This window comes from Stegastes partitus, unplaced genomic scaffold (genome assembly GCF_000690725.1).
Source record: "Stegastes partitus isolate 25-593 unplaced genomic scaffold, Stegastes_partitus-1.0.2 Scaffold759, whole genome shotgun sequence".
In the NCBI taxonomy this organism is placed as follows: Eukaryota; Metazoa; Chordata; class Actinopteri; family Pomacentridae; genus Stegastes; species Stegastes partitus.
Genome location: NW_007578490.1, coordinates 1 through 27,102, shown reverse-complemented (window position 1 = coordinate 27,102; position 27,102 = coordinate 1). Strand labels below are relative to the sequence as shown.

General features: G+C 40.8%; 2 protein-coding genes across 2 annotated transcripts; one reads left to right on the top strand and one right to left on the bottom strand.

The window, feature by feature from the left end:
* Positions 1–3,368: 3,368 nt before the first annotated feature.
* Positions 3,369–21,600, top strand: LOC103364579 (progestin and adipoQ receptor family member 3-like). Its single transcript, XM_008291730.1, has 8 exons — positions 3,369–3,485; positions 5,460–5,682; positions 6,056–6,218; positions 9,017–9,172; positions 14,905–15,102; positions 15,563–15,653; positions 16,342–16,503; positions 18,217–21,600. Exons 1-7 carry the CDS (start codon positions 3,425–3,427, stop codon positions 16,482–16,484), a joined length of 1,035 nt encoding a protein of 344 aa, XP_008289952.1. The 5' UTR covers positions 3,369–3,424; the 3' UTR covers positions 16,485–16,503; positions 18,217–21,600.
* A 1,874-nt stretch (positions 21,601–23,474) lies between these two features.
* LOC103364581 (putative BMP-2-inducible kinase-like protein) lies at positions 23,475–27,099 on the bottom strand (the record flags this gene model as incomplete). The annotated part of the gene is made up of 1 exon (XM_008291732.1): positions 23,475–27,099. A coding segment is annotated over one exon (1,341 nt), but the record flags the coding sequence as incomplete, so codon positions are not given.
* Positions 27,100–27,102: the final 3 nt, after the last annotated feature.

The following is a 27,102-nucleotide window of genomic DNA, read 5'->3' as shown; positions in this document are numbered from 1 at the left end:
CCGGTCTAACAACGTCGGGTTTGGAAAGGAGAGACTTCCACTTGCCAAGGCAGCGCAGCCGGCTGCAATTAAGATGTAACATGGTGCTGTTGTATCGCACGTTTCGTTGTAGGAAGCACCCAAAGAAAATATCCAGAGTTGATAATCATTACGAATGGGATATTTTTTAAGACGGTGTACAAAAAAAAAAAAAAAAATGGATTCACAAATCACCTGCTGCTTTTACAAGAAACATTCAGAGTCTAAGTACTTTCATTTCATGTTCCATTACACGGCGCCCAAGTGCACAATTACATCGAGGCGCGTTCGTCTGCGTTAAGTCTGACAGAAAAATGGAGGACGGAGACTCGGAGGGACGAGCCGACGACATATTGTCACCGTGAATCAGCGAGGAGTCGGAAAGAAGGAAGGTGGTGGAGCAGGAGGAGACGAGTTGTCCTCATGGAAAACCTTCGTCAGAGTCTCTGCACAGGAACAGCCTGGTTTTTAATCCTTTTATTGTGAACTGCTGGACCGATGCTTCCTTAAAAAAAACACAAAAAAACATGAAACTCTCCCCTCGACCCAGTTTTCTGATACACAACATGCAATCAGAGGGGATCTTTATCATTAATTTAACTTAAACTTTCTCTTCTCAGCATCTAAAGGTTAAAATCAGACGTTATCAACACCGTCTCTCATGTTCAGATGTGTTCAGCTTATTTTAAATAACAGATTTTTTATTGCTTGAACGGGAAATTTACAGCAGCACAGTGCAGAAATATAGAAACATCAGCGTAAAAATAAAGATCCATCAATATTGTATGGATTCTTCTACATGTAGAATGTCTAGATGTTGCTCAGATTCCTGTGAATGTGGAAAATAACACCTTTAAGTTTATTATTGTAAATATATCTGTATGTATTAGATGCAAACAGAAAAATAAGCACTGTTTCTGAAGTTGTTTGTTAAATGAGACAAAACTTGTGTAATTACTGAAGTTTTCACAGCAAAAAGTACTGAATAAATGTGTTTTCATGTATTAGCATTAATAATCGTTCCAATCATTTGTCACTCTGTCCATCTATATCATTTTATATTCACTTTATTGGGGACCTGACATTTAATTTCCCACATTTCTTCCCTGAACCTCCAGTTTCACCTTTATTACCAAACAACAGCAAAAAATAATCCCAAAAATGTTCTAAGTGATAGAAATGATGCACAAACATGACATAAAGAAACTGAAATTAACTGAAATTGTCCCTTGATTGTAAACTGGGGGATGCTGAGCTTGTTTTAATGCTTTATTAACAAGGATCACAGTTTATCCAAGACAATGTTAGTGGCTGCTGCTTCTGTATTCTGTTAAAAAATTAGATTTTTATGGCCTCTGGTTAACGGGAAAAGATTGAAACATGAACAAACTTAAAGTAGAATTTAAGAGATCAATTTAATTTTCAGTGTTTTTCAAGTGGAAGAATGGTTACGTGTTCTACAACTGATCAGTGATTCATAAAAAAAGGAAGAAATATTGTGCATATTCTCTCTATGTTGCCATATTTTGCCTCTCTACTATCAACACTATTTGTAGTAAGTCGCTGCCAGCCACAGAATTAATTAATAAGTCGGGCAGCGACAGCAGCAGCAGGAGATTCTTATTGTTTGCCCTTGCATGCACGAGCTACTGTCTTAACTTGGCATGGCAGCTGACACTTTGCCAGAGTGGATGTGCTGAGAGGTGCATTAGAAGTGATAATGAAGAACACACTTCCACTCGAGAACGAGGCAATTAAAAGTGGGGTGTAAACAGCAGAGGGAGGACTGAGTGTGACTTCCCTCCTGAGGGAAATCCACCAACATCCCTCTCACACCTGAGAGAGGTCCGCGGCCAACACTCGCTCTGACGGCGATTCCTGATGACAGTGTGCGACGGGAGGATGTAAAACAGTCACGCAGTGCAGCAGGATGACAGCCGGGAGGCCGAGAGCTGCTTCGAACGGCCCACGTTCACCACGAAGTGCACCTGCAGATGCCACAGTACAGTAAAGTTTAGATTTATCAGTCGCCTGACCTCGAAAGAAGCCTGTAGGGCTGGAGGAAAGACAAGACAGAGACAGAGCCGGGCAATGTCACTCAAATGTTATGATTTAAAAATGTATCACCACTAATTTATCTGCATGTATTCTAGATAGTAGTTTTTCCTCTTATGAGCAAGTAAAAACAAACACTTTAGACGACTACATTGGAAAAAACAGGCCCCAAAATAGAAAGTCAGTGCAACAAAAGTGAAATAGAAAATCTGTGATCACTAAAACAAAACTCAGTGCAACTTTTGATTCCCAATCAGCCTGAACTGAACATACTCTGACCATTTGTTCAAGTGTGAAAATATTATTATTGTTTTTAAAATACATTTCTTGTCCAATAATTTAGAATCTTAAAGATAACTTAAAAATCTTGGAGAATTATTGTAATATTTAATTTTATTATAAATATTTTAGCGATAACAATAATATCATGAATAGTAATGTGAATCTACATAGCTCAAGATTTTAAGTTATCTTTAAATTTCTTTTCTAATATCTTAATTGTTTTTAATTTAAAAAAAAAAAAAGCAGGATTCCCAGAAGTACAAACAATGAAGATGAAGTAAAAACAAAAAGACAACAGATTAAAAAATTGCAAAACATACATTGTCAATATAAATAAATACAAGTACATATACTAAGTACAGTAATTAAAAACATCAAAACATTGATAATAAAATCAAGTCACGGATGAACCAAGGTGCTTCCTGGTCGACAAAATAAGATTCGCTTTATGAACAAGTTTAAATAAAACATTTCGAACCTACAATATTATATACTTTTACCATAATAATTTAAATATCACAGTTAGGACCCTTCAATATTATACAAAATATAAGTTTAGCTGACTGAATTAACACAAAGGTTAATACCCTACAATATCATATGGTCTAACAAATTGTCTGACTAATTTAGAATATTAACTTAGGTTAACACTCACCAAAATTGTACGTGGAAACCCCAATAAATGCCATTTTTGGCCATTATAGTTAAATATAGGTTGTGGCAATGCAGTTTTATTTCCCTAATAATTGCTTAAATTTCTGTATTTGTGGAAGATTTTTTGCTGCCAAATATTCCTTAAATTAAATAAGAGAAGAATGATTAAAAAAATATATGTAGTTGTACAATAAAACCTTAAATTAAGGTTCAGTAATTAACATTTTTGGGGAGTTTTCAACAGGAATTTGGCTCTGGGGCTTTGTTGTTTTTTATTTACTCAGGCAGTGTTTGGGCTCACTGGTGGGGTCCTTTACTGATGACGTCGGCGGAGACTCCGAAGATGTTGTAGCTGAAACTTGTTAATATTCCGTCATTTATTTTTTTTAAAGTTAATATTAACACATGTTGACAGATGCGTAGCTCGTATTACAAACCGCAAAATGGCTCAAACTGCACGTACACAAAACTAAAAGGTGAGTTTCTTTCAGTTATCTGCTCTCATCAAAGCTACATGTTAGCTAGCTTCGACTAGCCTGTTGAGGTAGCTGTAATTAGCCACCAGCTGCCAGACCGCTTTTAGAATTCTGCTATTTTAGAATTGCGTTGGATTACGACCGTAAAAATCACCCATGCAGCTCTACTTGAAATAGTTCCTTGTCAAATTGCTTCTTTTGGAAAATTCGGCGTATAGAAATAGTAAAAGAAAGCTCGTTGTGTTAGAAAAATCTCACATTTAAGCCCGGTGATACAGCACTCGCCACCAGCCATCTCCAGTGTTACATTACCTGTAAATATAGCGTTAGCCAGCTGTAAACTGGCAGCTGACGACTTGAAGTAGGGTCTTATCGAAACATTCAAACTTTAATGACGTATTTGAATATCAGTTTCGGTCTTGCGGCTTTTTTTTAGGCAACTTTAGAGTCACGTCTTGGGGAAATTAATGTTTGCTAGCTCCCAAAGCCAAAAATTGCCAGATCACTGAACGGAGTTTGGTACTAGTTTGTGTCTAAACAAGTAGGACAGAACGGATCAGCTAATTAACGTAGCTAACCAGAGATTACAAGGTGGCTGCACCTTCAGAGCAGTCAAGCAATATTAGCTAGCTCATAATAGCTGGTCTAGTTCCTCCACATACATGATCAGACAGTCAGTTGGGGTTTTTACTCGTTTAAGAAGTTTTGTTTGTATAGTGGTAATGCTCAACATAGGTCATCTCAGGACACAAAGTCAAGGCTTTACATTAACATATTATAAAGAGAAACCCAACGAAACCAGTGATTCCCTTTGAGCAGCACTTTGCAACAGTGATGATAATAATAATAATTATTATTATTATTATCATTATTGTTATATTTTAAAAACCTCCCCTTTTACAAGGAAGAGACCTCCAGCAGCAGTGAGCAAACAGATAAGAGACAAATGAACACTGGGGAATTTGATGAAGCCAGAAACTGCAGATCAGAAACATAACAAACCATAAAATACAAGAGAGCAAAGATGCACAGTTTGTGGCATACGATGGTGGTATTTAAATGTTAGGACAGTAGAGGAGAGTTACTGAATGGGATGTCCTATAGCAGCATAATTAATGGATGGTACAGGCTGGGTCACGTAAGCCAGCTTAAGTATAAGCTATATCAAAAAGAAAAATTTCAAGGCTAATCTTAAAAGTAGAGAGAATATCTGCCTTCAGAACCCAAACTGGGAGCTGATGCTACAACAGAGGAGCCTGATAACTGAAGGCTCTGCTTCCTATTCTGCAAGAACTACAAGTAAACCTGCAGTTTGAGAGAAAAGTGCCCTGATCTGCTCTTTAAGATAAGATTCGTGCCCAGTTTATTCAAAACCGGGTCTTTTTGGGACTCATTGAGTGTTTCTCTTAATTTATCAGCCATTACACTTGGGTATAACCAGCACTGTGAACAATAATACGACTAATTTTTGTAAAGATTATTATTACACAATTATTACAGCAATGAATTTAAAAGAAGATTGGTCATTAAAAGTTTTCTATGTGAGAAGCAGGATTTTGAATTCTGTTCTGGATTTTACTGGGTATTAGAGATTTTTTAAAAAGCAAATATGGTAGAAATATGATCTCTCTCACTGGTTTCTGTCACAACTCCAGCTGCAGCATTTTGGATCAACTGGAGGTTTTTCAGAGTGTTATTGGGACATTTTGATAATAGATAATAACAAAAGTCCAGCCTAGAAGTGACAAATGTATGAAGTAGTTATTCAGCATTGCTCTGACAGGAGATGTTTCTGATTTAGTCTGAACTCACTAAATATACAGTTTTCAGTTTGCTTGTGTTCTCGCTCCTCTGCATAGTCAGAACTCACTTTGTAGATGAGACAAACCACACGAAAACTAATCAGCATTTAAATAGAGCCTTCGATTAGATCTAGTTTAGTTTTCACTTCTCGTTTTTGCTTCTTGTTTCCAGCTTCAGCTCAGACTAAAGCCGGCTCCGCCATGCCTCAGAAGCTGCAGAAGAACGCTCAGACTGCTCACTACATCGAGCTGGGAGGCTACCAGTACTGGCCGGTGCTGGTTCCCAGAGGCATCAGACTGTACACCTACGAACAGATCCCGGTGTTCCTGCGGGAGAACCCCTACATCACCGATGGATACCGAGCCTACCTGCCCTCCAGGCTGTGCATCAAAAGGTGAGCAGCGGAGAAAACGGTTGTGCTGGTTTATTTTAAGTTTCTTTATTAATCTCCAAAAGAGAAAACTCAGGGAAGGTCCAACTGTAGAGCTTCACCTCTGAATGTTTGATGCATTTTTTTTTTTACTTTAAATCAGCATTTTTGTCTTCTCAGTCCACACTGAAACTGCAAAACCCCATTTTGTCTGTTTGTTTGTTGCTTTTCTTTACAAATACTTCCTAAAACATTCCCTGCAGATTCCATTTCCTTTATTTAACCACTGATAAAGACGTTTGATTGGGTTCTTTCTGGTTCTGGAGAGCGACAGAAGCCCGTTGGTCGGCTATAATTGCTGTGCGATTGTTTTCAAGTTTGTCGATCATCTGTGCAGCCTCTTCATCCTGTCCAACGAGACGGTGAATATCTGGAGCCATCTGCTGGGCTTCCTGCTCTTCTTCTTTCTCGGGATTTACAACATGGCGTCGGTGCTGCCGGCCGTCGGCGCCTCCAGGGACGACTACGTCATCTACTCCATCGGACTCTTCTGCTTCCAGGTACGGTGCTGAGCTATCCTCTTTACATCCGCATTTATCAGAAGTATGTGGCCAGTTTGCATGTTGACGTTGACAGTTAGGTGATGCCGACATTTTTGCGATGCCTTCTACGTCTCACCAGTCGCTCATTTGTCACTTGATTGGGTTGTAGTGTATGTTGAATATCCGCCAAATTGTAACGATAATGTGCAACCAAGCAGTCACAATGGATTCATTTCCAAAATCAGTGTCTCCACTATCTTTCATTTTAAAACTGTGTAATGTGAATATAGTCGTATCATGTCTACAGGTTGTTAGGTGGTGCACAAAAAACTGACTGCCACCGATCTTTTCAAATGTAGCTTCAGAGCTGAAAAATCCACTTTTTATGGAGTCTCGTAAAGTGTTTAGTGAGTGAAGATATCACACAGAGACAGAAGCTTGAAGTCAACTTAGCTGCCTATGAGATAAAACCACTAAATGTGACATTATAATCAGAGGAAAGTACAAAAAAAGCTATTTTCAAGAGTATCTGCAACAAATATTAACAATTTCCCATAAAAATACGTTTCAAGGAATTTAAAATAGGTGTTTCTGGGGAAAATACACATTTACAATGTGTTTTGTTCTCAGTTCTTTAGCTTTATGTAGTGAGATCTGTCGCTGTTAGTTTTTAATGTACTGCCAAATAACATGTAGATATCGATGGCTGGTTAGAAAGTCACTTTGATTACTGTAACACATTCACATCATTCTCTGGGTTTCTGTAAACGTTCAGCACAAATTTCAAATCAACTCAGTGAAAAATGAGCAACTGATGAACTTAAAAAAAAAATCCTGATGGAAACAGTATTTGGAGGAGGTCTTTGTAAGATCTCAGGAGCTTAATGGAAGTTTTTATGTGAATATTTTATGCACGATATGAACAGAGGAGTGTCAGGAAAGTTGGAACTAATTGACCTTCGTGCTTTTTGTATGGTTATTAAATGCAACACAAACACCTGTTTGACAGCGGTGCCTCTTCTTATTCTGCTGTAATGAAACGTTGAAATGTTGATCAACCTGTTGGCTCACTTCTGTGTATTTAATGATGCTAATAAATAAAACCAGTTTTGCATTGGCACAAACATGTCAGAGGAGAAGCCGGTAGTTGAGTTTTTCTCAGTGTAACAAACATTAGGTTCAAACACAGCTGTCACCTCTGATGTCCTTTAATCACCACATTGAACACTTCGTGCCGCTCAGAATGGTGTGAAAGGCTGCAGATTGTTTCATTTACTCGAGAGCTACAGATTTCAAGTTGATATTTAATATAATGACAAATCATTAAGTTTTGGGACCAAATTTCAGAAACTTCTTCAATTATTGAAAAAAAACAAAACAAACGAAACACATCACTAAAGATGCCTGAGGGTGCTACAAAGCAAGATTACTGTTAGCAGATATGTTGAGCCTAAAGGCAGATTTTTCAGCATCATAAAGGCGGCTCTCATTTAACCTGCTAGATTTCCATGGAAACAGATGCTGTGGAGCCATATCTCTATGGTAACAGAGGCCTTGGAGCTAGATCTCCGTGGTAACTGATGCTGTGGAGCCAGATCTCCATGGTAACAGATGCTGTGTAGCTAGATCTCCATAGTAACAGATGTTGTGTAGCTAGATCTCCATGGTAACGGATGCTGTGGAGCTAGATCTCCGTCGTAACAGATGCTGTGGAGCTAGATCTCCATGGTAACAGATGCTTTGGAGCTAGATCTCCATGTAACTGATGCTGTGGAGCTAGATCGCCATGGCAACAGATGCTTTGGAGCGAGATCTCCATGTAACTGATGCTGTGGAGCTAGATCTCCATGGTAACAGATGCTGTGGAGCTAGATCTCCGTGGTAACAGATGCTGTGGAGCTAGATCTCCATGGTAACAGATGCTGTGGAGCTAACCTGTTCAGAGTTTATGTTCAAAGTTTCAGATTTAGCGTCTCCCTTTAACCAAATCGTTTCCTGACTATTATTTATGAGCGATCCAGATTCTCAGCTGAAGGAATGTATTTTATCTGCAAACCTCTGGAGCTGTACGCTGCTTGTATCACTGAATGAAGCTGTGCAGTTACAGTATGGCACACTGTATACATCTTGTTACCATGGGAACCCGACATGTATTTAGTTAGTGATGCAGAAATCACATAAATGTGTTTATATATTTATATGTTATATGTTTGGCTCTGCTGGTGCTGCAGCTGATACAAAGCTGATTATTCTGCTGGTATTTATTACAGAGAATATTCAATCAATAACATTAATTTCACTTTGATTTGGCCGAAAATTAAAGTGATTTCCTGCATTACAGGACAGCACTTCTATACAAGATCATGTTTAAATATATGTAGTTTAAAGTTTAACAGCTTCAGTGTGCAGAAATAAGCAGCTGCATCAATCCATAAAATAAATACATAAACACACATTTAACAGTTTTCTTTCCTGTGTTGCATCATTTGCAGCGGCGGCGCTTTTTACTGTCATAAATGTTTATGTTCCTCATTGTTCTCCATTTAAACAACGTGTTGACTGAAGCAGCTGCACTCGATAGACGAGTTCGACGAGGCTTATTTTATGTTCTGTTACGTGATGATTTCAGATTAACCAAACATCTTTGGTTGAAACTGCATCTCTCTTAATCTGAGACCAAAACATCAGCTGATATTTGCAAATTAAAACTAACTGCTGCAGTTTCCAGTCTCCGGTTTAAAAGTTATCGGTCTGGTATAAATACTGGGTTTTGTAGCTTTAGTCCCTGACTGTTGGTTTTTGCTGCTCTTCCTCAGCTGTGCATGCTCTGCTCGGTGGGTTACCACTTATTCTGCTGCCATCGCTCGGAGAAAACCAGCCGCCGCTGGATGGCGCTGGACTACGCCGGCGTCTCCATCGGCATCCTGGGCTGCTACGTCCCCGGAGTCTTCTACACCTTCTACTGTAATAACGTAAGTTCAGCTGCAGCCTCGGGTCTCGTTTCTGATTAATTCATGCGTCCACGTTGTTTTTTAATAATCTGGTAGCATAATAACATAACAAATGCAACATACCTGGTTCTTGACATAAAGAGCTGCAGCGTTTAATCCTCATGTTGTCAACTATTAAATTAACTGGCAGCTATTTTAGTAACTGATTCATTGGTTTGAGTGATTTATTTTTTTTTAGATAAAAAGTCTAAATTCTCTGATTGCAGTCTCCTAAATGTGAATATTTTCTGGATTATTTCCCACTTGTTTAACAGTAAACTGAATATCTTTGAGTTGTGGTAAAAACAAGACGTTTGAAGACGTCGTTTTGGGCTTCAAGAAACGCCGATCCATGTTTTGACACTTATCCAATCAGTTAATTGGGAAAATAATTAATAGATACATCCACAATTGTAATAAACCTGTCTGCTTCTGTGCTGTCTGTCAAATATGAATTATAATGCAGAAAAACACAGAAAAGCCATTTTACTATACTAGCTAACAATGTAAACAAAGGCCAAAATAGTTTAAAATAAAATGAGGAGAGTGAAGTTGACATAAACATTTTTAATCTGACAGCAGTAACTCATCTTGTGGTGAATATCTGCAGGTGAAATATCAGCGTTTGCATAAAGACATGTGAGATAAATCAAAGACCAATGTTGAATTTAGTGAAGGAAGTGATGCAGTTTAGCTCTTTATCCGACTCTTCAGGGTCTGACCGGCGCTTTAATATTAATTGCTGCTAATAAATTTTCAAAAATGACGACGTTCACTCAAACATTCGGCTCTAAATCCATAAACAAGGTCAAAGTTAAACCAGCATTTCACTCGTTTGTCATCTTGTCTCCTAACGCTTCGCACCACGTCTCCCTCTGGAGCTGCATCCTGAAAAAAATCTGTTTAAAAAATGTGCTAAATGTGAAACGCGTCCCTCTGATCCTCTGTGATTGAGCTGAGCTGTAAACGGCTTATTGTTCGTCCTCGTGGAGTTCAGAGCTGCTGCAGTGCGTTAAATCCTGTTTCCACATGTTTCCTCCGTTATTCTTTTCTGTGCTGCTTTTCTAAACTCTTTGACCAACTTTTCCGTAGTTTCACAGGCTGCTGTGGATTCTGTTTATTGAAGCTTTATAGATTTCTGTCAATACAAAAGACATTTTTATTTTATTTGACTAAAGAAAAAGTCCTCGTGTTCTTTTTTTTTTTGTCTTACACAAGCAGCCTAAAGGCACTTATTTAACCTGATAATTGGACTGAATCCAGACCAACACGGTTTAATTTTTTAGGCAGGTTTTGTTGAAAGAGGAGATGTTTTTTCATTAATTGCACCTTCTAATCTGTAGTGGTTCATATATCCATCCAGAGCATGGGAGCTGCTAATGAGGTCCAATTAATACCATTTTCTCCGGTTCCTGATTTTAAAACACACAAATTTATTCGACTTTTATAGCTGATGCTGAGGCCACAGTGGCGTCTAACTTTGTCATTCAGCTGCACTAGTACGTAATGTAGGTGCCTTATTCGTTCTTCTTTTAGTGCCAAATCATAGATTTTAGGCGTTGAGTGTCGTGTCAGTCCTCACACACTGGTAGTTTCTTGTAAAAAGGAACAGAGGGGCAGATAAATTACTAAATAAATGATTTTGTGCTTTTTCATGAGGTTGAACTGGGAGTCAGTCAGTAAAACTCAGCTCTTCTTTGGTTATGTGAATTTGTTATGACTTCTGACTCCTCATTGCTTCGGTTTGGTGTCATCCACCACTCAAAATCAGTTTCTTGGAGATATTTAAAAGTTGTTTTTTTTTAGCATTTTACTTTAGGATGTCGATGCTCCGACAGCAGAAGCTCTGACGGCTGCAGTCTTTGCAATAAATGCAGAATTTTGGCTGTTTTGATCGTATTTCAGCGTTTCCCAGTGGCTGGTTAAGCAGCGAGACTCATGCAGTCCAGACAAGGAGGCCGTTTTGTGAAGCTACATTTTACAGATGTCCTCCAAACGCCTCACATGCAGACTATCAGCAGACGCTACAGTTTACTGAGGCTCCTTAAACGCCGACTACGAGGCGTCTGTGCACAAAGAAACCTCTAATTTTTCACTTGGTCGCTGCATCTCAGACAGGATAAGTCAGAAATGAGGTGTTCTAATGTAGATAAAGAGTGATTTTATGTACCTGAGCCAGTCGGACCAGATGATGGTCTGTAGCACGGGTGTGATTTATGGAAATATTGACAGATTTTTGGTTGCATGTGTGACCACTTTGGATCACGGTGGAGCTCTAAAGGCAGCAGATTAATGGATCAACTCAGCAAAGGTGGATTCTGGACCATCTCAGAATCTGTTGAACCTTTGTAGGAACCGTCTTCAGCATCTGAAACTGACATCTGCCCATTTTTAAGCTGAAAATACAACTTTTTTTTTCACCCAATAGAAATTTCCAATAAATTCCCGAGTTGGAAATTGAGCGAGATGCCACTTTGAGACGTCCACATCTCTTGAAGTATACGTCCCAGAGTCTCCACATGTTCAGGAGATGTTCAGAAGTTTCTGGTGAATGGAGAGAATGTAGCAAATTCTGGAAATCAAGACTCAGTTTTTTGCTTAAGACCTCCCAAATTCAGGGTTTGTTCAAAAATCGCAAATAAAGCGGACAGGAGTTTTATACAGTTTGTGAATCTGGACCTTAAATATTCTTTTTTTATCGAGTAGTTTGCGAACAATCACATGTGAAAGTCAACTTTTCTTCTGCAGCTCTGCTCATTTCCAGGTTACACATTGTTAAGACTAATTAAGCCACTTTTATTAATGTTATGTTAATTCAGTCATTTGCTGATACTCAGAACTCATCATGGCTTTATTTACCCTCAAATGATGAAAGACTGGATCAGTAATTTAAAAGGATTTCAATGTTGTCAAACCTCGACGCAGCAGAACAAATATTAGAGTTAAATTAAGGATGAATAATTGCTTTGAGTTGTCGTATAACAAGCTCAGCAGCTGCATCAGATAGTTTTGAGCAATTCTTTTGTCACACTTTTTATGTATGTATGTTTTTATTTTATTTTTTTTTATCTTGGTAGCTGGAAACATGCAAGAAGATGACAGTGAAATGATGAATTCCACCTCATGAGGAATTGACTGTTTCTAGAGTGAAACTGAACCGATGTGAATCTTAAAATAACTCGTAATGTGTTTTTGTGACATGTTTGGACCCATTTTGAAGCCGTTCTAGTTGGAATTAATTACTATAAGAGGCATAAGAGGACTTTTCTGATGAGAATTTATTCGTAGTGAAGACCAAAGTAAACTTTAAATGACAAAGTTAAGGATTTGAAGTGAATTCACTGCTCTTAGATGCACATTACAGTAAAAACATGCTCGTGCGTGAGTGTCAAACATCGATGTAACGTCGAAACAAAACCCTCCCCGGAGACTTAAATCCTTAATTTCACCTCATGAGGTCTAACGGATTGACTGAAATGTGAGCTTTTGAAGCTTTTGGACCCATTTGTGGCCTTTCTAGTTGGAATAAACTGCATGTTATTTCACCTAAAGCTTCAGAAACAGAACAACTGGACATTATATGATGAGAATTTCTTTGTACAGCTGCAATTTGAAAGTCAAAAATCTAGTTTAAGGAACAAAATTAAGGATTTAAAGTGAATTCACTGCTCTTAGATGCACATTACAGTAAAAACGTGCTCGTGTGTGAGTGTCTGTGCGTCGAACATCGATGTAACGTCAAAGCAAAATTGGTCGGTTGACTGAAATGTGTGTTTGTGAAGGTTTCAGACAGATTTTGTTGCCTTTCTAGTTGGAATGAACTGCATGTAATTTGGCTTGAAGCTTCAGAAACAGAATAACTGGACTTTTATGATGAGAATTTCTTTGTACGACTGCAATTTAAAAGTCCAAAAACTACTTGAAATGGCAAAAGTAAGGATTTTAACATGAATTCACTGCTCTTAGATGCATACTACGATAAAAACATGCTCGTGTTTGAGCGTACCGTCTAAACCAAGTCCTTCCCCGGAGACTTCTTCAGCTCAACATCTCGGCCCGAGGAAGCGGTAATTGAATAAAGCTGAAGTGCGGCCCGCAGCTTCTGCCTCTCCTGATTGACTCATTGTTCCCGGTGAATAAGCGACACGACACCTTCGCCGCTTGGAAAGCAGCCTCCGATGACACAAGCCAGTTTCAGTTCCTGATTCCAGCCGCCCACCACCGCGCCTCCCTCTCTCTCCTCTCGCTGTGTATTTATTTATTTCTTTAACTCCTGAAGTGTTTGGCTGCAGCTCCTTTTTTTTTTTTTTACTGCTCGCTTTCCCCCCTACGCATATTGGAAGCGCCGGGTTATTTTGCCCCCAGAACGCCGCTGAAATCTGCTCCAGCCCAAACCAGATGGCTGCGTTCATGGAGCGGTCCGTCACTCCTGTTCCCCACCATATGACGTTCGCGAGTCCGGGATTCGTTTCTGCTCGGCGACGAGGAGGCCCCCCTCCGTCCTTTTGCCAAGACTGGGGCTCCGCTTCTGGGTGGCTGCACTCCCGCGGCAAGCCAAGTCCCTAAAGAAAAACAGATTTTTATATTTAGCCAGTCAAACTCTTCTCGTCTAGAGCGTCTCGGAGACGCAGGGTTTTGGAGAGGAGAGTCTGCGAGGAGAGGGAGCTTTTAAAATGTTTTTTTTTTTTGGCTGCAGCAGAGCGAGGCCTTGTTCCTGGTGCAAATTTATTCACTGTGAAAATTCAGCAGGACTCGTCGCACGAGGACGTGTGACTGGACGGAGGCCTGCATCCGCACAAAACGGACAGAAGGGACCGAGACGAGGCTGTCCAGACTTTACACAGTTACTTATAGAAGTGGAAATAGCGAGTACAGGTTAGCTTTATATCCCAGCAAGTGGGAGACTCGCTTTTTTTTAAAACGAGGAATAAAGCCAGAAAAATCAAAAACAGGCTGCAGCGCGGATCAGACAACCTGAGGTGCTTTAAAATAAACATCAGAAAATGCTAATCCTAATTTTCCTCAGAGTTTCCCAAGGTGTCCTCGTTTGTCCCAAATATATCCTGTGATTAAAAACAAAGAGAGATAATTAATTTTCTGTCAATCAGCCAAGCGTTTGAGCACCAAAGCAGCTGAGTTTTAAATCTGAATGCAGCTCTTTAGTCTTGTGTTGCTGAGAGGGATTCCAGGAAAGTTTCTGCTACTAGTCCTCTGAAATACAAGTCGTTTCTGTCACATTTGTACTCACTGTTGGTTCATTTTTCACTGCAGCGTTAAGTCCTGCAGCTCTGTGGAGACAGAACAACCACAAAGAAGGAGAGAGAACTTTTTATTAACGTTTGTTTTCTTGTTTAGTTTTGTAAAAACTGAAGAAACCAGAAATCAAAATGTAAATTTTAACAAGTTTCCACAGATCAAAACTTTAAATATATGGAGACTCTCCATCATGACAGTATTTATAGTAAGATGACCCAGGGTCTGTCAGGATGCAGCTGCTAATGTGGTGGACTAATATGTGAATGTTAAATCTTGTTCAAAAGAGAATCATTTGGATTTTGCAGAAACATTTTTCGACCTGCTGATGTTCTGTTTGTTGCACACAGCTCCGACTCTTGTTTACCTGCACATTTAACCATGTTGAAAACCTGCAACACGTCTGTCGACCCTTAAAGCCGACCGACTGTTCGTAACCCTGAACCTTCCTCCTCCTGCAGTACTGGCGGCAGGTCTACCTGGTGACGGTCCTCGCCATGATCCTGGCCGTCTTCTTCGCCCAGATCCACCCCCAGTACCTCAGCAAACAGTGGAAGCAGCTGCGCTCGCTCATCTTCTGCTCGGTGGCCGGCTATGGCCTCATCCCCACCGTCCACTGGATCTGCATCACCGGAGGCTTCTCCTCCGAGCTCGTCCAGGTGAGCAGGACCACAACAGATTTTCATGCTTTGTTTTCATTCAACCTGAGCTTTATTGAACAAGTTACAGTCATTTCCGGACTATAGAGCGCACCTGAATATAAGCCACACCCACTGACTTCAGAAAGAATACAAGTTTTGTACATATACAGGTCGCACTTGTCTATAAGCTGCAGGTGTCCACGTTGTAACATGAGATATTTACATGGAAAGATGTTTTAAACTTTTAATTAAATTTGTACCGGTAACATACACAAATACCATAAATGCTTTTTTCCAAACAGTGCCTGTAACACTACTGGTTAAAAAAATAAAAAATTCAGCAGCCTACCAGGACAAGTCATTGAGCTCTATCTTCAGCTTCCTGCTGCACTAAAACCACTAAAGTCGTCCTCTTCAGTGTCGGAGTTGAACAGCCAGTACTCTCCGTATTGATCCAGTAAATACTTCTTCCCTTCAGGCTTTCATTCCTCGAGTGCTGGGGATGTACTTCATCGCAGCTTTAGCGCTCATTTTCTACGTCTCCAAAGTCCCCGAACGCTACTTTCCAGGTGAGATTACTTTTTTTTTTTTTTTTTAAATTTACAGCTTTTCACTGCTAGTTTTGTATTGTTATTTTTAAAAAATAGTATTCAGCTCCCAGAGGAGATAAAAGTACTCTGATGTAAGTAAAAGTACTAAAATCAGGGTGTAGAAATACACAAAAGCACTCAGATTACTGAAGTAAAAGAACAAATGTATGAGCATCAAATATACCTGAAGTCCCATTACACAGTATTTCTCCTTCATTATATGACTGGATTATAATTATTGTTGCTTTAATGTCTTCATCACTTCATACTCAACATAAAACTGATTTTATTGACTTTATTTACTGCTGGTTTGTTATTTTCTATGAATCAGTACATTTTTTAACGTAATAATAATAATTCATAGTTTATTTGCTGGTGTGTTCTGTAATGTTCATCTGAACAAGCAAAGTAACTACAAACAAATGTTGTGGAGTAAAAAGTAAAATTGTATTTAATTACAATATTTGAGTAAATGTACTGTTATTGAAATTATTAAAAACAGATTAATATAATAATAGTCAGAGAAGTGCTCATAAAAGGCTTCATTTACATGAAAACATCAACAGAACTTGCTGAGCTGTGTCATATATGGCGTTAATAACGGGGTCTCTTAGTGTTTTGCAGCCAGACGAATGTTGTCAGAGTTTGTGTTTTGTCGTATCTGCAGGTCAGCTCAACTATCTGGGCTCCAGCCACCAGCTGTGGCACCTGCTGCTGGTCCTCATGTTCTACTGGTGGCACCAAACGTCAGGCTTCCTCATGACCTACAGACACAACGAGCCCTGCCCCGACGGCCCGCACCAGTCCTGAGACCAGAGTCGGCTCAGCTGTGAGTTCCTGCAGCGACACTTCACTGCAAAGCTACACAAAGATTAGTTTGTCTTAATGTCACTCTGAAGAGCAGAGCTGGAAAAGAGTGAATTTCTGCAACCAAAGCAGTGGATCTCTACGAACATTAAGCTCCTGTTCTGTAAAACAGCTACATTCATGTTGAGCGTCCACACGTCTCCGACACCAGTTATGTCTTACAGCACAGCAGCTTTAGTTATGTAGAGGTGAAATGACAACAACTGACGCTGAGATCTACAGCTGGAACCACAAGTTTACATACACGGTATAAAAAAAACAAATTCTCTCTCTGATCATTCTGGTGTTTAGCAAATAGAAATAATGCTGGTAATCCTAACTGACCTGAAATAGGAACAGTTTAGTCTGATTTAAGGTCAGACGGTGAGAAAAAAAACAAAGTTCTGTTTGTTTTTATGCCGTGTACGTAAACTTCTGGTTTCAGCTGTGTATAAACATAGCAGCAGTTAGTTTTCTGCTCCGTTCACGTACAGATGTGTAACTTAAAACACAAATTCTGCAGCTCTACACAAATGTCGCACAAACTCTATTACAACATAACTTCTGCCATGTTTGCCAGCTTGCTGCAGTAGAAAGGTGCTACTGAAACGAAGCCACACTCGACATAAACAAGGCAGAAATTATGTTTTATTATCATTTCTGCTCCAAGTCGTGTGGACGCTCCACATAAACGTATTAAAAGTTAGTTTTCCACTTTGCACACGTTGAGCCTCTCGACTTGAACCGTGCTACGATCGGCTTCTGAAGCTCTAAACAAACCACATTAAAACATAAGTTTATGTGGAGCGTCCACACTGTTTCAGCATCAAAGTGGGACTTTAGGAAACGTTGCTGAACTTGTTTGACTTGAAAACTCGTGCGACTATTACGTTCGTTTCGGGCGTGTTACCAAGAACTGAGGTTGTTTCTGAAGGGAGCTGCTTCTAAAATGAAAATGTGAATAAGTGAAGCCCCAGACATCAGGCTCTAATCCACTGTTTACAAGACTGGAGACGACTTCTGCAGCAGCAAGTTTTTAGCTCTTTTGTCCTCGTTCATATTGATCCTAAGTCACTGCTGTACAACATGAAGCATCTGGAGGTTTTCTGGGCTGTGCAGATGTGAATAAGAGTAAAGCTGGATTTAGTGTCCTAAACCCTCATGAGCACTGCTGTCCTACTGCATCAAGTTTCTTCAAGTGTCGAGCAAAAGTTTTACTGAAACTACTGCACCGCAAAGAAGGCTAGAAGAACCGATGGAGTCTGTGCATGGCTCGGTGAAGCTGTTAAATGAGAAAGACACAATACCAGCTCTTGTGTTTACATCACAAGCAAACCACATCAATCACAGCCTGGGCCATGTTGTTAAACCAACATGTGGCGTGAACACAGACGATCACATCTGATTCAGTTAAAAACACAAGTTTATGTCAAGCTGTGTAGAGGTGATTTGAAATGATTAAGCCTGAAGTTGTTCTATATTTGACCTTAAAGTTTTATTTTTGGTTTGTGCGGTTTCAGGTTCTAGCCGTGAAACTTTATGTTTTACACTTGTCACCATGATCTCTTTTGTCAAATGAGGCAACGCGTGGACAGACGTAAACCTAAAGCTCCGTCTAAACACAAGAAACTGTACCAACACTTCTGGTTATGATCACTACATCTCTTTATCATGAACCTGTTTCTGCATTTTCTAGCTCAGTGGAGACGACACGAGTTCATCCGACGTCACGGATGAACTCGTTCTTACCTGCGAGTCTCCGACGAGGGAGGAAACCGACGTAGAGGCTGCAGATCCAACGCCAGAGGTGACGAAAGTCGAATTCTGAGATTAAACTGTCGCCTACAAAACCGTGCAGCTTCGACTTTACGGATAAAACTGTACGAGCGTCAGGGCTGCTGGGTTCTTTAGTCACGTAGCATCTCTTGTCTTTTTTATGACGTATTTCTGTAAGTGCCTGTAAAAAAACAAACACACCATGTAGCTCCAGCTAGATTAACTCGTGTACAGTTTGGCTTCTAGAGTTAAACTTTTCAGCTGTGTAACTTATTTTTAAAGCCAGTGTTTCATATCTTCCCTTAAATCTGCTCTGAATGTAGCTCAACTTTAAAGTGATGCTTTTAAGACACTAAATTGAAAATTAGGCCTTCGAGCTTCCTTCACTGAAAAGATGAAATGTCCTTAAAAAGGGAATTAACTGAACGTGTTCGGTGAATGTGAGGAATCATTTTTGATGGACTCGTGATAATCAGTTTGTGGCGAAACTGTTCATCCTGATGAAAACAAGCAAAAACTGACATTCAGACAATAATGAAACACCAAAGACTGTGGAGGAACACAGTGTTCTACGTTTAGTGTTTGTGTTTTGGAGTGTTTGTTACCGCTGAGCAGCACGAACAACAGACTGTTGGTGAAACGTACCTAGTTTAGCTTCAGGTACTATAAGAACTTGATGTGTTCAAAACGGAGTCGGCCATCGAGAAGTATTCATGAGAACGTTTTGGTTCTGCTGATCGGTTCCAGATAAACGGCAAAAAGTCAAAATCATCTTAATTTAGCAAAAGCTGCGACTAAATGCTTTAGAGGTGAGACTGGACTATCGTTAAGGGAGTAAACCTCAAAATATAAAGCAGAAAAGAGATCACAGTCGCTACAGGTGCTTTATCAACATTTGCTTATTTTAGCCGCTAACATTTACAGACACTAAGTTGCGTTTAAAATGTAAAGGGGCTTAATCTTTCCCCCTGACAGCAAACGCAACGCTGAGAGTTTCAGCAACTCCTCTGCTCTTCAATGCAGCTGATTAAATGAACTTTACTGCCTTTATAGCAACGCTTTGGTGCAACCTGGACCTGTAATTGTTTTCGTTCCTTAAACTATTTGGCGTTTGTTGACCCTGCAGGGTGTCAGACTGTCTGTGTAGCATTTACTGATGTTCCCTAAACGCCTCGTGTGTTTTCCCTTTAAAATTACGTCGAAAACTGTGAAATATGACGTTAAAACCAAGCGGTTTTACTGGAATCGATGAGCAGAATCTTTCAAAAACAAGCCCTAGTTTCTACTTTACACTCACAACTGAATGTTTTTTGTATTTTTTCTGCTTCGTCTCTTTGTTCAAAATAACATTTGCTGTAAATCAGAGCTGCACAGCTCAGCGTTCGCTGCTTTTCTGGTTTATGTTTTCTCTGTTTGCTGACAGAAAACACTAATGTTGGAGTTCTCTAACACTGATGCTGACAGTTGGCACAAAACCTACTTTACTGCAGGTGAAAAGAGGCAACAAGCAACATTAAGAACGCTTCTACTGATTTCTGATCACAAATTCATTGGAACATTTATTATTTTTTGTTCCCAGGCTGTTACTTCCTTCTTTGGTTACCATTTATTTAACTTTTTTTTTACAGAGCACCTATAAAAACATGAATCAACTTATTCTACATGTGGTTTATTTTGAGGTACGCAACAGTTATGTTTGACGTCGGGTCACGTTTTTGTTAAAGATTCAAGCACTGATTTAAACATGTGGCGTCACACTGTGCAGCTCTGATCGCTTTAAACACGACATCAGACTCAGTGTTCTGCCTGAGCTGAAAGGAGAATCTTCTGTCAGTAAACTCAGTATTTCTAGCTCATTTAGGGTGATGTGCAATGTTCAAGGTTGTTGTCTTTTGTTTTGTTTTAGTAGCTTGTCTGTGGAGGAGATTCTCAGTCTTACAGGTCAAAGTGACTCTTGAGGGTTTCAGTATGTGGCAGCTGGACTTCTTTATGGTTCTTGAAGATGTTCTACCTTCATCCAAGAGGCTTCCCAGGTGTTTATTGTCACCTGCAAGTTGTGAGTCGAGGTGAAACTTCCTGATACTGGTTTCACTTAGCGCTGGCTTCCTTTACTGTCTAGAAGGTAAATGCAGAGCTTCCAGAGGAGGTTTCACCATCATTCACACCGTTTTTCATTTGCATTTCCTCTAAATATGCTTCACGTTGCTTCCGATCCTGTGACCAGTTGGTGTGTTGCTCCAGTCCACTTAGAACTCTGCAGATGAAACAGGAAGTCGAGATGATTTGATGGACTCTCCAACAGTCTGCAGCTGCCGGTTGTGACGGTAAAACCAGCTCGAGTTGCTGCCTGTTGCTCTATACGGAGGCAAAACTTTTAAAAACGAATAGAAAAGAAAATGCCAATTAGGCTTTTTTGTATCGATGAATAAACTGATGTCAGAAAATGACTCTACGTCACACAATAAAGTCTGGAATAGAGTAGGAAATAAAAAAAACTACCACAAAAAAGAAAAGTAAGTGAGACAAAAATGTAGAGAAGACTTGTAATTGTTCTTTTATCGCAGCTGGTATCAGCAAGAAAACACGTCTTTTGAAGCTCACATTAACTGTCTCAGCAAATGTAAAGATTAAGTTTGAATTTTGCTGTTTCCTTTAACTTTTTTTTAGTTATTAAGCAGTTTTAATCAAACCCTCATCCATCAAAACTCGCGCTGCAGCTTCCAACAGTAGCAGCTGGAATAAACTGAACAATGATCCATAAACACACCATTGCTGCAGATTTGATCTAAACACCAACTGGTTCTGAATCTGAGGGACATCTAGTGAGGAAACGCAAAAGTAGTCCTCAAAGATAACTCCATAAACAACCAACAGAACCAATAAATAAAACCTGGGACTGATGGATGAAGGTGAAACATGGACAAGAACCAGCGAGCCCTGCTGCCTTCTACTGGATTTTAATGTCTTCATTCCAAAATGCAGCACATCCATGTTAGCGGAAACATTACAGGTGTTTCCTACGAGTCTTAAACACGAGTTGAGTGTCCAGTTCAGTGGTCTCATTTTGGAATGTTGTTTTCTGTGTGCTTATTTAATGTTTTAGACTGAGGAGAATGTTGTTTAAATTATTCGCGATGAACCTGCTCTGTGCTGCCTGTAACGGTTTCTCTAAAGCGTTTCGTGTTTGATGAGACGCATCGACTGTTTGTCTAAAAACTCATTTTGTAGCGGCGGGAAAATTTTGTAATTTTTCATACCTGAGCAATCGAACAGCGAAATAAAAAGAACCATGTACAGTTTGAAACGTGTGGAAGTGTTTTTGTTTTCAATTTTAGGACGAAGGTTTCAGCAGCATCTTTTCCAACCCGACAAATAGAGGCAGCAACATCTCTAAACCAAGACACAACTGACCACACAACCTCCAAGGCTCTGAGACGAGATTCATCAAGAACTTAAAAGCACATTAAACATAACAGAGGTCAACCCAAAGTGCTTTCCAATAAAGAAATAAGACAAACATTTAGACCCGAAAGAACTAGAAACCACATCAAACCCTACGAGAATTGTCCATTGAATGTCTATTTTATCAGCTTTAACCTGACATACCGACTTTTAAAGACTCACAAAACAGCAGCATCACCCATAACAAACACGTCTCCGGTTGGAAATACTTCACATTGCATCTAAAACTCCACTAATTTTAATCCAAAAGGTCCAACAAGCAAAACTGGCCCCAAGATGGAACCATGTTATCTTTCCATGACACCTTGGTTTTCACATGTACACCTACATTTCTTCTTCTAGTTTAATCAGGAAGTCCCTTGCGATCAAAATCTCTTTTTCAAGGGAGCTCTGACCAAGAAGCAACAAGAAATTATAAAATGACAGATCACAGTTAAACATCAAACAAAATCCAGTTTGCACTTGTCAGCAACACTTTTTTTTTGATCCGAGACATTACAGTGAAGGACAATAAGTTCAGGACCATGGCGTAAAATATCTGAGGTAGCTCTTTAGAGAGCCCATATTTAGAATATTTACAGGTTTCTAACTTTGTTTTAGGGATAGACTAGAACATGCTTACATGCTGTAATGTCCAAAAACACCTTGACTGACAGAGGAAGCTGCTCAAGTACTGGCAGAAAACTTCAAATGAGGTGTTTCAGGCGAGTAAGAAGCAGAGTTTTCTGTGGGACAACAACTGGGACTTTAAATTTGCAGACATTTTACTTGCACAAAAAGCAGATAACACACTGAAGAAAACAAAGAAACCCACACAAACCACTCAACCTAAACCCTGATAAGATGTGTCCTGCTGGGCATCTCCCACCTATTTCAAGAACAACGAAGGTTTCTACAGACAAAACCGTGTCACAAATCAACGTCATCTACATGGACAAACCGGCAAGCAACGACAGAGCTTCAAGAGAACAACTCTGAGCCAAAGGTCCAGATATGTGGTTGACATCTTGGTCAAAATCAAAACCCAACAAGTAGAGACCTTCAAGAACAGATCAACTCGATTCATTTCAGGGCAAACGAGCTGCCTTTTTCCGACTATGCAGTTCACATCGAAGAAGACGAAAGCCTCAGCGTTAAAAAAATGACTGGAAACCTCCACACACAGTCCAGCACTTGCTGTTTGACTCCCAACACCGACTGAAACATGAGCTGGAGGTTATCAAAACCTTCCAAAACCTGGCGGACAATGTGCCAACCACAACAGAGGTGAAAGAAAAGGAGCGTACACATGTTTAAAAAGCGCTCAAAACTGGTGGCATGAAGTCAACATGAAGAACAACATCAGCAATTGTTAGAAAAGCTTAAAAAGAGGAAAAACATGTGAGACAGAAACTGGTTCACCCTGAGAATAAAAACAGCCAAACAAAAGCTGAGCAACGTTGTAAATGCAGTCCGATGGAGTATGGAGCACACAGACCTATACGTAAAGGAAACTGAACAACAAACACAACAGGACAGGACTCAGCATCCACCTGCACCTAAAAGATAAACTCCTTTAAGGACAGCAATGTTCACATTCTAGACAGATAGTTTGAGAAACGAGAGAGGGTTTCGTATCAGATACTTATAATGCAGTCTTGACGTCCCTCGACAGGCAGTTTTGGGTTTTGAGTAACTGAAAGAACCAAGAACAAGTCCAGCTTCCTTCTGCAGGAGCACTTTGGATCACTGAGATGAAACTTTATTTATTGCATCCAACAGCAGTATAGCAGATAAATACAATGTCAGATTTACCCTGGTGGGAAAAAAAAGGAGGAGGATGGAAAATTATCAAACGGTTCCGATGGTTTCATTTGAACAGATGTGCCGATGGTTGAGTAGCTGAACGCAGTGCTTAAGGCCGGTGATGAAGAGGAAGAATTCGGTGCTGAAGAGTGTATTCATGAAGACAAATGACCAGAACATTACATCACAGATTGGATTTGAATGTTGTCTTGTTTTTTTCCCCCCCTTTATAAATGTGCCAGTTTACGTCACTGTGCAGTGGAAAGGCCCACGTTAAGGACCAAGTCTGGTGATTCATTTTCTTTGTCATCAAATCCCATGAAAAGACCAAACACTAATGAATTGATCCCATTTACAGGATAAAAAAATAAAAATAAAAAATCACAGCTTGATATAAATTAATCAGCTCCACTGTTGTCCAAAAAGTATCCCACATACAGTGTCCTGCTGCCAGTAGCACTGGACTCACTACAGAACCAAATGTTAATGAATTCGCCGCTGAAAATAGTCCCTGTTAAATGCACCGTTTCTTCCTGTTGGAGTCATGTGGTGCAGCTGTTTCACGAAACCAATGAAGTTTGGTTGAAAACTAAACACTCAGGACCTGTCTTTAAAGAAATAATTAGAGTTTTCAGTGAAAACATTTACTTTTTACAAAGTGAAAACTACTGCAGCCAAAGAGACTTCCTGTTGGGCACATGTAACTCTGAACGTCAAAATATTGGACAGAGTAGACAAAACCCCAAACAAGAAACGAAGACGAAAAAAGGTGAAACAAACAAAACTTTGGCCATCTACGAGAAAAAAAAGGAGAGCGGTCTAAAGATGTTTCATGCTGTCCAGAGGTGGAAGAAATCAGTCTCTTGAGTTTTTTTTTGTCGTTTTTTTTACCTTACGCAAGAATGAAAGTCTGTTATGGAAACTCAGGACGATGCCAAGAAACAGTGTGTTGCATAAAGGCCCATAGATTTGTCACCATTTAGTTTAATGTACAGCAGTTGCAAAGTTCACTCCATTAACGAGTTGCTACAGATGTTCACAGCATGTCCCGGCTTCTAGCCCTTATGCTAAGCTAACTGTTTCCAGACATGCGTGTGGTATCCACCTCCTAAACCACCTCCAAGAAAAAAAAGCGTAGGAACGACGACTCCTTTAAAGATCCTAGGAATAGCTGAACTGGACAGGATTGATATCGCCAAGTACCGAAAAGTTGCTGCTACCGGTTTTGGTCCTTTCATGGGACAATTACAAAAAATAAAATACCACCAGCGTTACCTTTCAACTGATTCCCACTTCACATGAAAATGATCCAAACTGCTGAGTTCACTTACATTGCAGAGAAAATAAGAGTACAGCGAATGATCTTCTGTTGGGGTTCAACGTTCACGAATGACCAGTGATCTAACCTTGTGTTTTATTTATTTCTTATTTCTAACAGAACATGTTGAGTTGCAACTTAATAGAAAAAAACAGAGAACATTAACAGTACTTACCTAGAAGTTTACTGCTAGGAAAAAAAAAAAGAGAACAGTTAAGAGCCTAAATTTTAACCTGACCCAAATTAACAGCTCCAACGTTTTTAAGGAAGTACAACAAAATTCGATCCCTTCTAGTATTCCGAGTGTAATGCGACAAAAATCACGACCACCTTTGGCTGCGTAAAAGACTACTGTGAAATTATGCATAGAGAAAGGTCTAATAAAAACAAAGTGGTTAAGGACAACTCCCAAATGATTTCAAACGACGCACCGGGCCAGTGAAGGCTGATGGCGTCGCGGTTTCCGAGGTACTGTGAAGCAAGGCAGGGCCGAGCTCAGGTAAGGCTTTGTGGTGCTAAAAAACATATTGGTAGATCAGAAGGCAGGCGGCCGTAGAGAGCTTTTTGAAGCAAGTCAAGCGGTCAAATGTTAAGCTTTGTAGTCACAGTACGATTTTTGAGTGGGTCTCCCGTTTTGTCTCGGTTCAAATGTCTCTATGAGCGTTAAAATGCAGCATAAAAGGCTTTTCAGCAAACAGGTACAGCTGAAAGATATGTGGAAACGCCGTTCACTCCACAGGATTCAGGTTTATGTAACTCAAACTAATTAAAATGTTCTTACAAAAGAAGCACATTGTTAGCTTGTCGTTCCAGGTTGAAAATGATCCCAAACCAAAAAAAAAAAAAGCTTCAGGGTTGTTTAACAGCAACTGGCAGAGCAGGAAGACGCAGGAAAAGTCACTGCTTCGAGGGGAAAGGTGCAGCTCCGAAGGGGTCGAGGTCCACGGGCTGCGACGGCGCCTGCTGCTGCTGAGGTCCACTGTGGATGACCAGTTCTGTGAAGGGCACCGCCCCGAAGTCATCCATGATTTTGCTCTCGTCAAGAGCACCATGAAGGGAACCCGTCCAGGACTTACCGTTGGCTGTGGCCATGTCGCTCTTGCTGTCGCTGAGGCCTTGATATTGGCTGTGTCGGCTGCCGTCCTGAGGATGGAAGGGTTTGGCTCCAAACGGGTCTAAAAGGGCTTCGTCCACCGGCAGAGACGCTCCTTTGTCCTTCCCCTCAGCCATGGTTATGTCCACACTGATGTTCTCCTTAGAGTCTGAGGTGCTGAGGAACTCGTTGCTGCTCTGCGAGTCTCTGCGGCCGACCTTCTTGTGTCTGCGGACTTTCTCGGGTGTGCGGTATGTCGGCTTGTTGCCTTTGCGCCCCCCAGTCGGCGTCCCGTGGTGCCGCTTGCCGTTGCTGCCTCCTGCGGTGGCCTCCTGCTTGGTTTTTCTCTGGCGTGACGAAAGCTTCTGGAGGCTGCGCTGCTTCAGCCTCTGCTGTTGAGGACTGGCCGACTCCTCATAGGACGACCGGAAGATGTCCTCGGCGCTTCTGGAGGTGGTCGGAGGAGGCACGGTGGGGCCCGGTTGGAAGGGCGAGAAGCCGAAAATGTCAATGCCCTCGGGGGATATGGGCGGCGTCTGGCCCATGGGGACGTCACTACCACTCTTGCCCGACTTTGAGAGGTTCCGGCTGAAGGGCGCTTTGGTAAAAACATCAAATTCGTCCCCAGTCGGCTGCTCGTGGCTGACTTGCCTAAAAGGCGCTTTGGCAAAGATATCCGAGCTCTCCGAAGGCCCGACGGGCGACGCTCCTCCGAGGAAGGGAACAGCACCGAAAACATCCACAGCCTCCACGGCTCTGGCGCCGCTGGGCGACTCAGGAGGGGTGATCAGGGTTGTGCCCGAATCCCTCCGAGGGCTCCTGGTTGACGCAGCTTTACTGCCAGCGGGTTTCTTGGAGCGATTCTTCGCCCTGCTGGGGTCGTAGTCCGAATCAGAGCTGTGCTTGTCTTCGTCCTCCTCTTCCTCGGAGTCCATCAGCAGAGGCCTTTGTCCTAAGTTCTCCGGCTCGGTATCATCGCCGTGCTCGCTGTTCAAGGCCTCATCCTCCTCCGCCTCTTCGTCCTCACTGCTTTTTGGCGAGGGCGGGTCAGACTCGAAGTCGCTGTCGGACTCATCGCCTGGTCTGCAGCCGCTCTTTTTACCGGGTTTGTGCTCTTTGGCCGCCGCCGGCTGCAGACTCTCTGCAGG

Excerpts from the sequence above, each read along its gene's own strand:
- LOC103364579 (XM_008291730.1), top strand. The coding sequence starts at position 3,425 with ATGCGTAGCTCGTATTACAAACCGCAAAATGGCTCAAACTGCACGTAC. Across the intron at positions 3,486-5,459 it reads CACGTACACAAAACTAAAAG|CTTCAGCTCAGACTAAAGCC; the intron begins GTGAGTTTCTTT and ends TCTTGTTTCCAG. Across the intron at positions 5,683-6,055 it reads TCCAGGCTGTGCATCAAAAG|CCTCTTCATCCTGTCCAACG; the intron begins GTGAGCAGCGGA and ends TCATCTGTGCAG.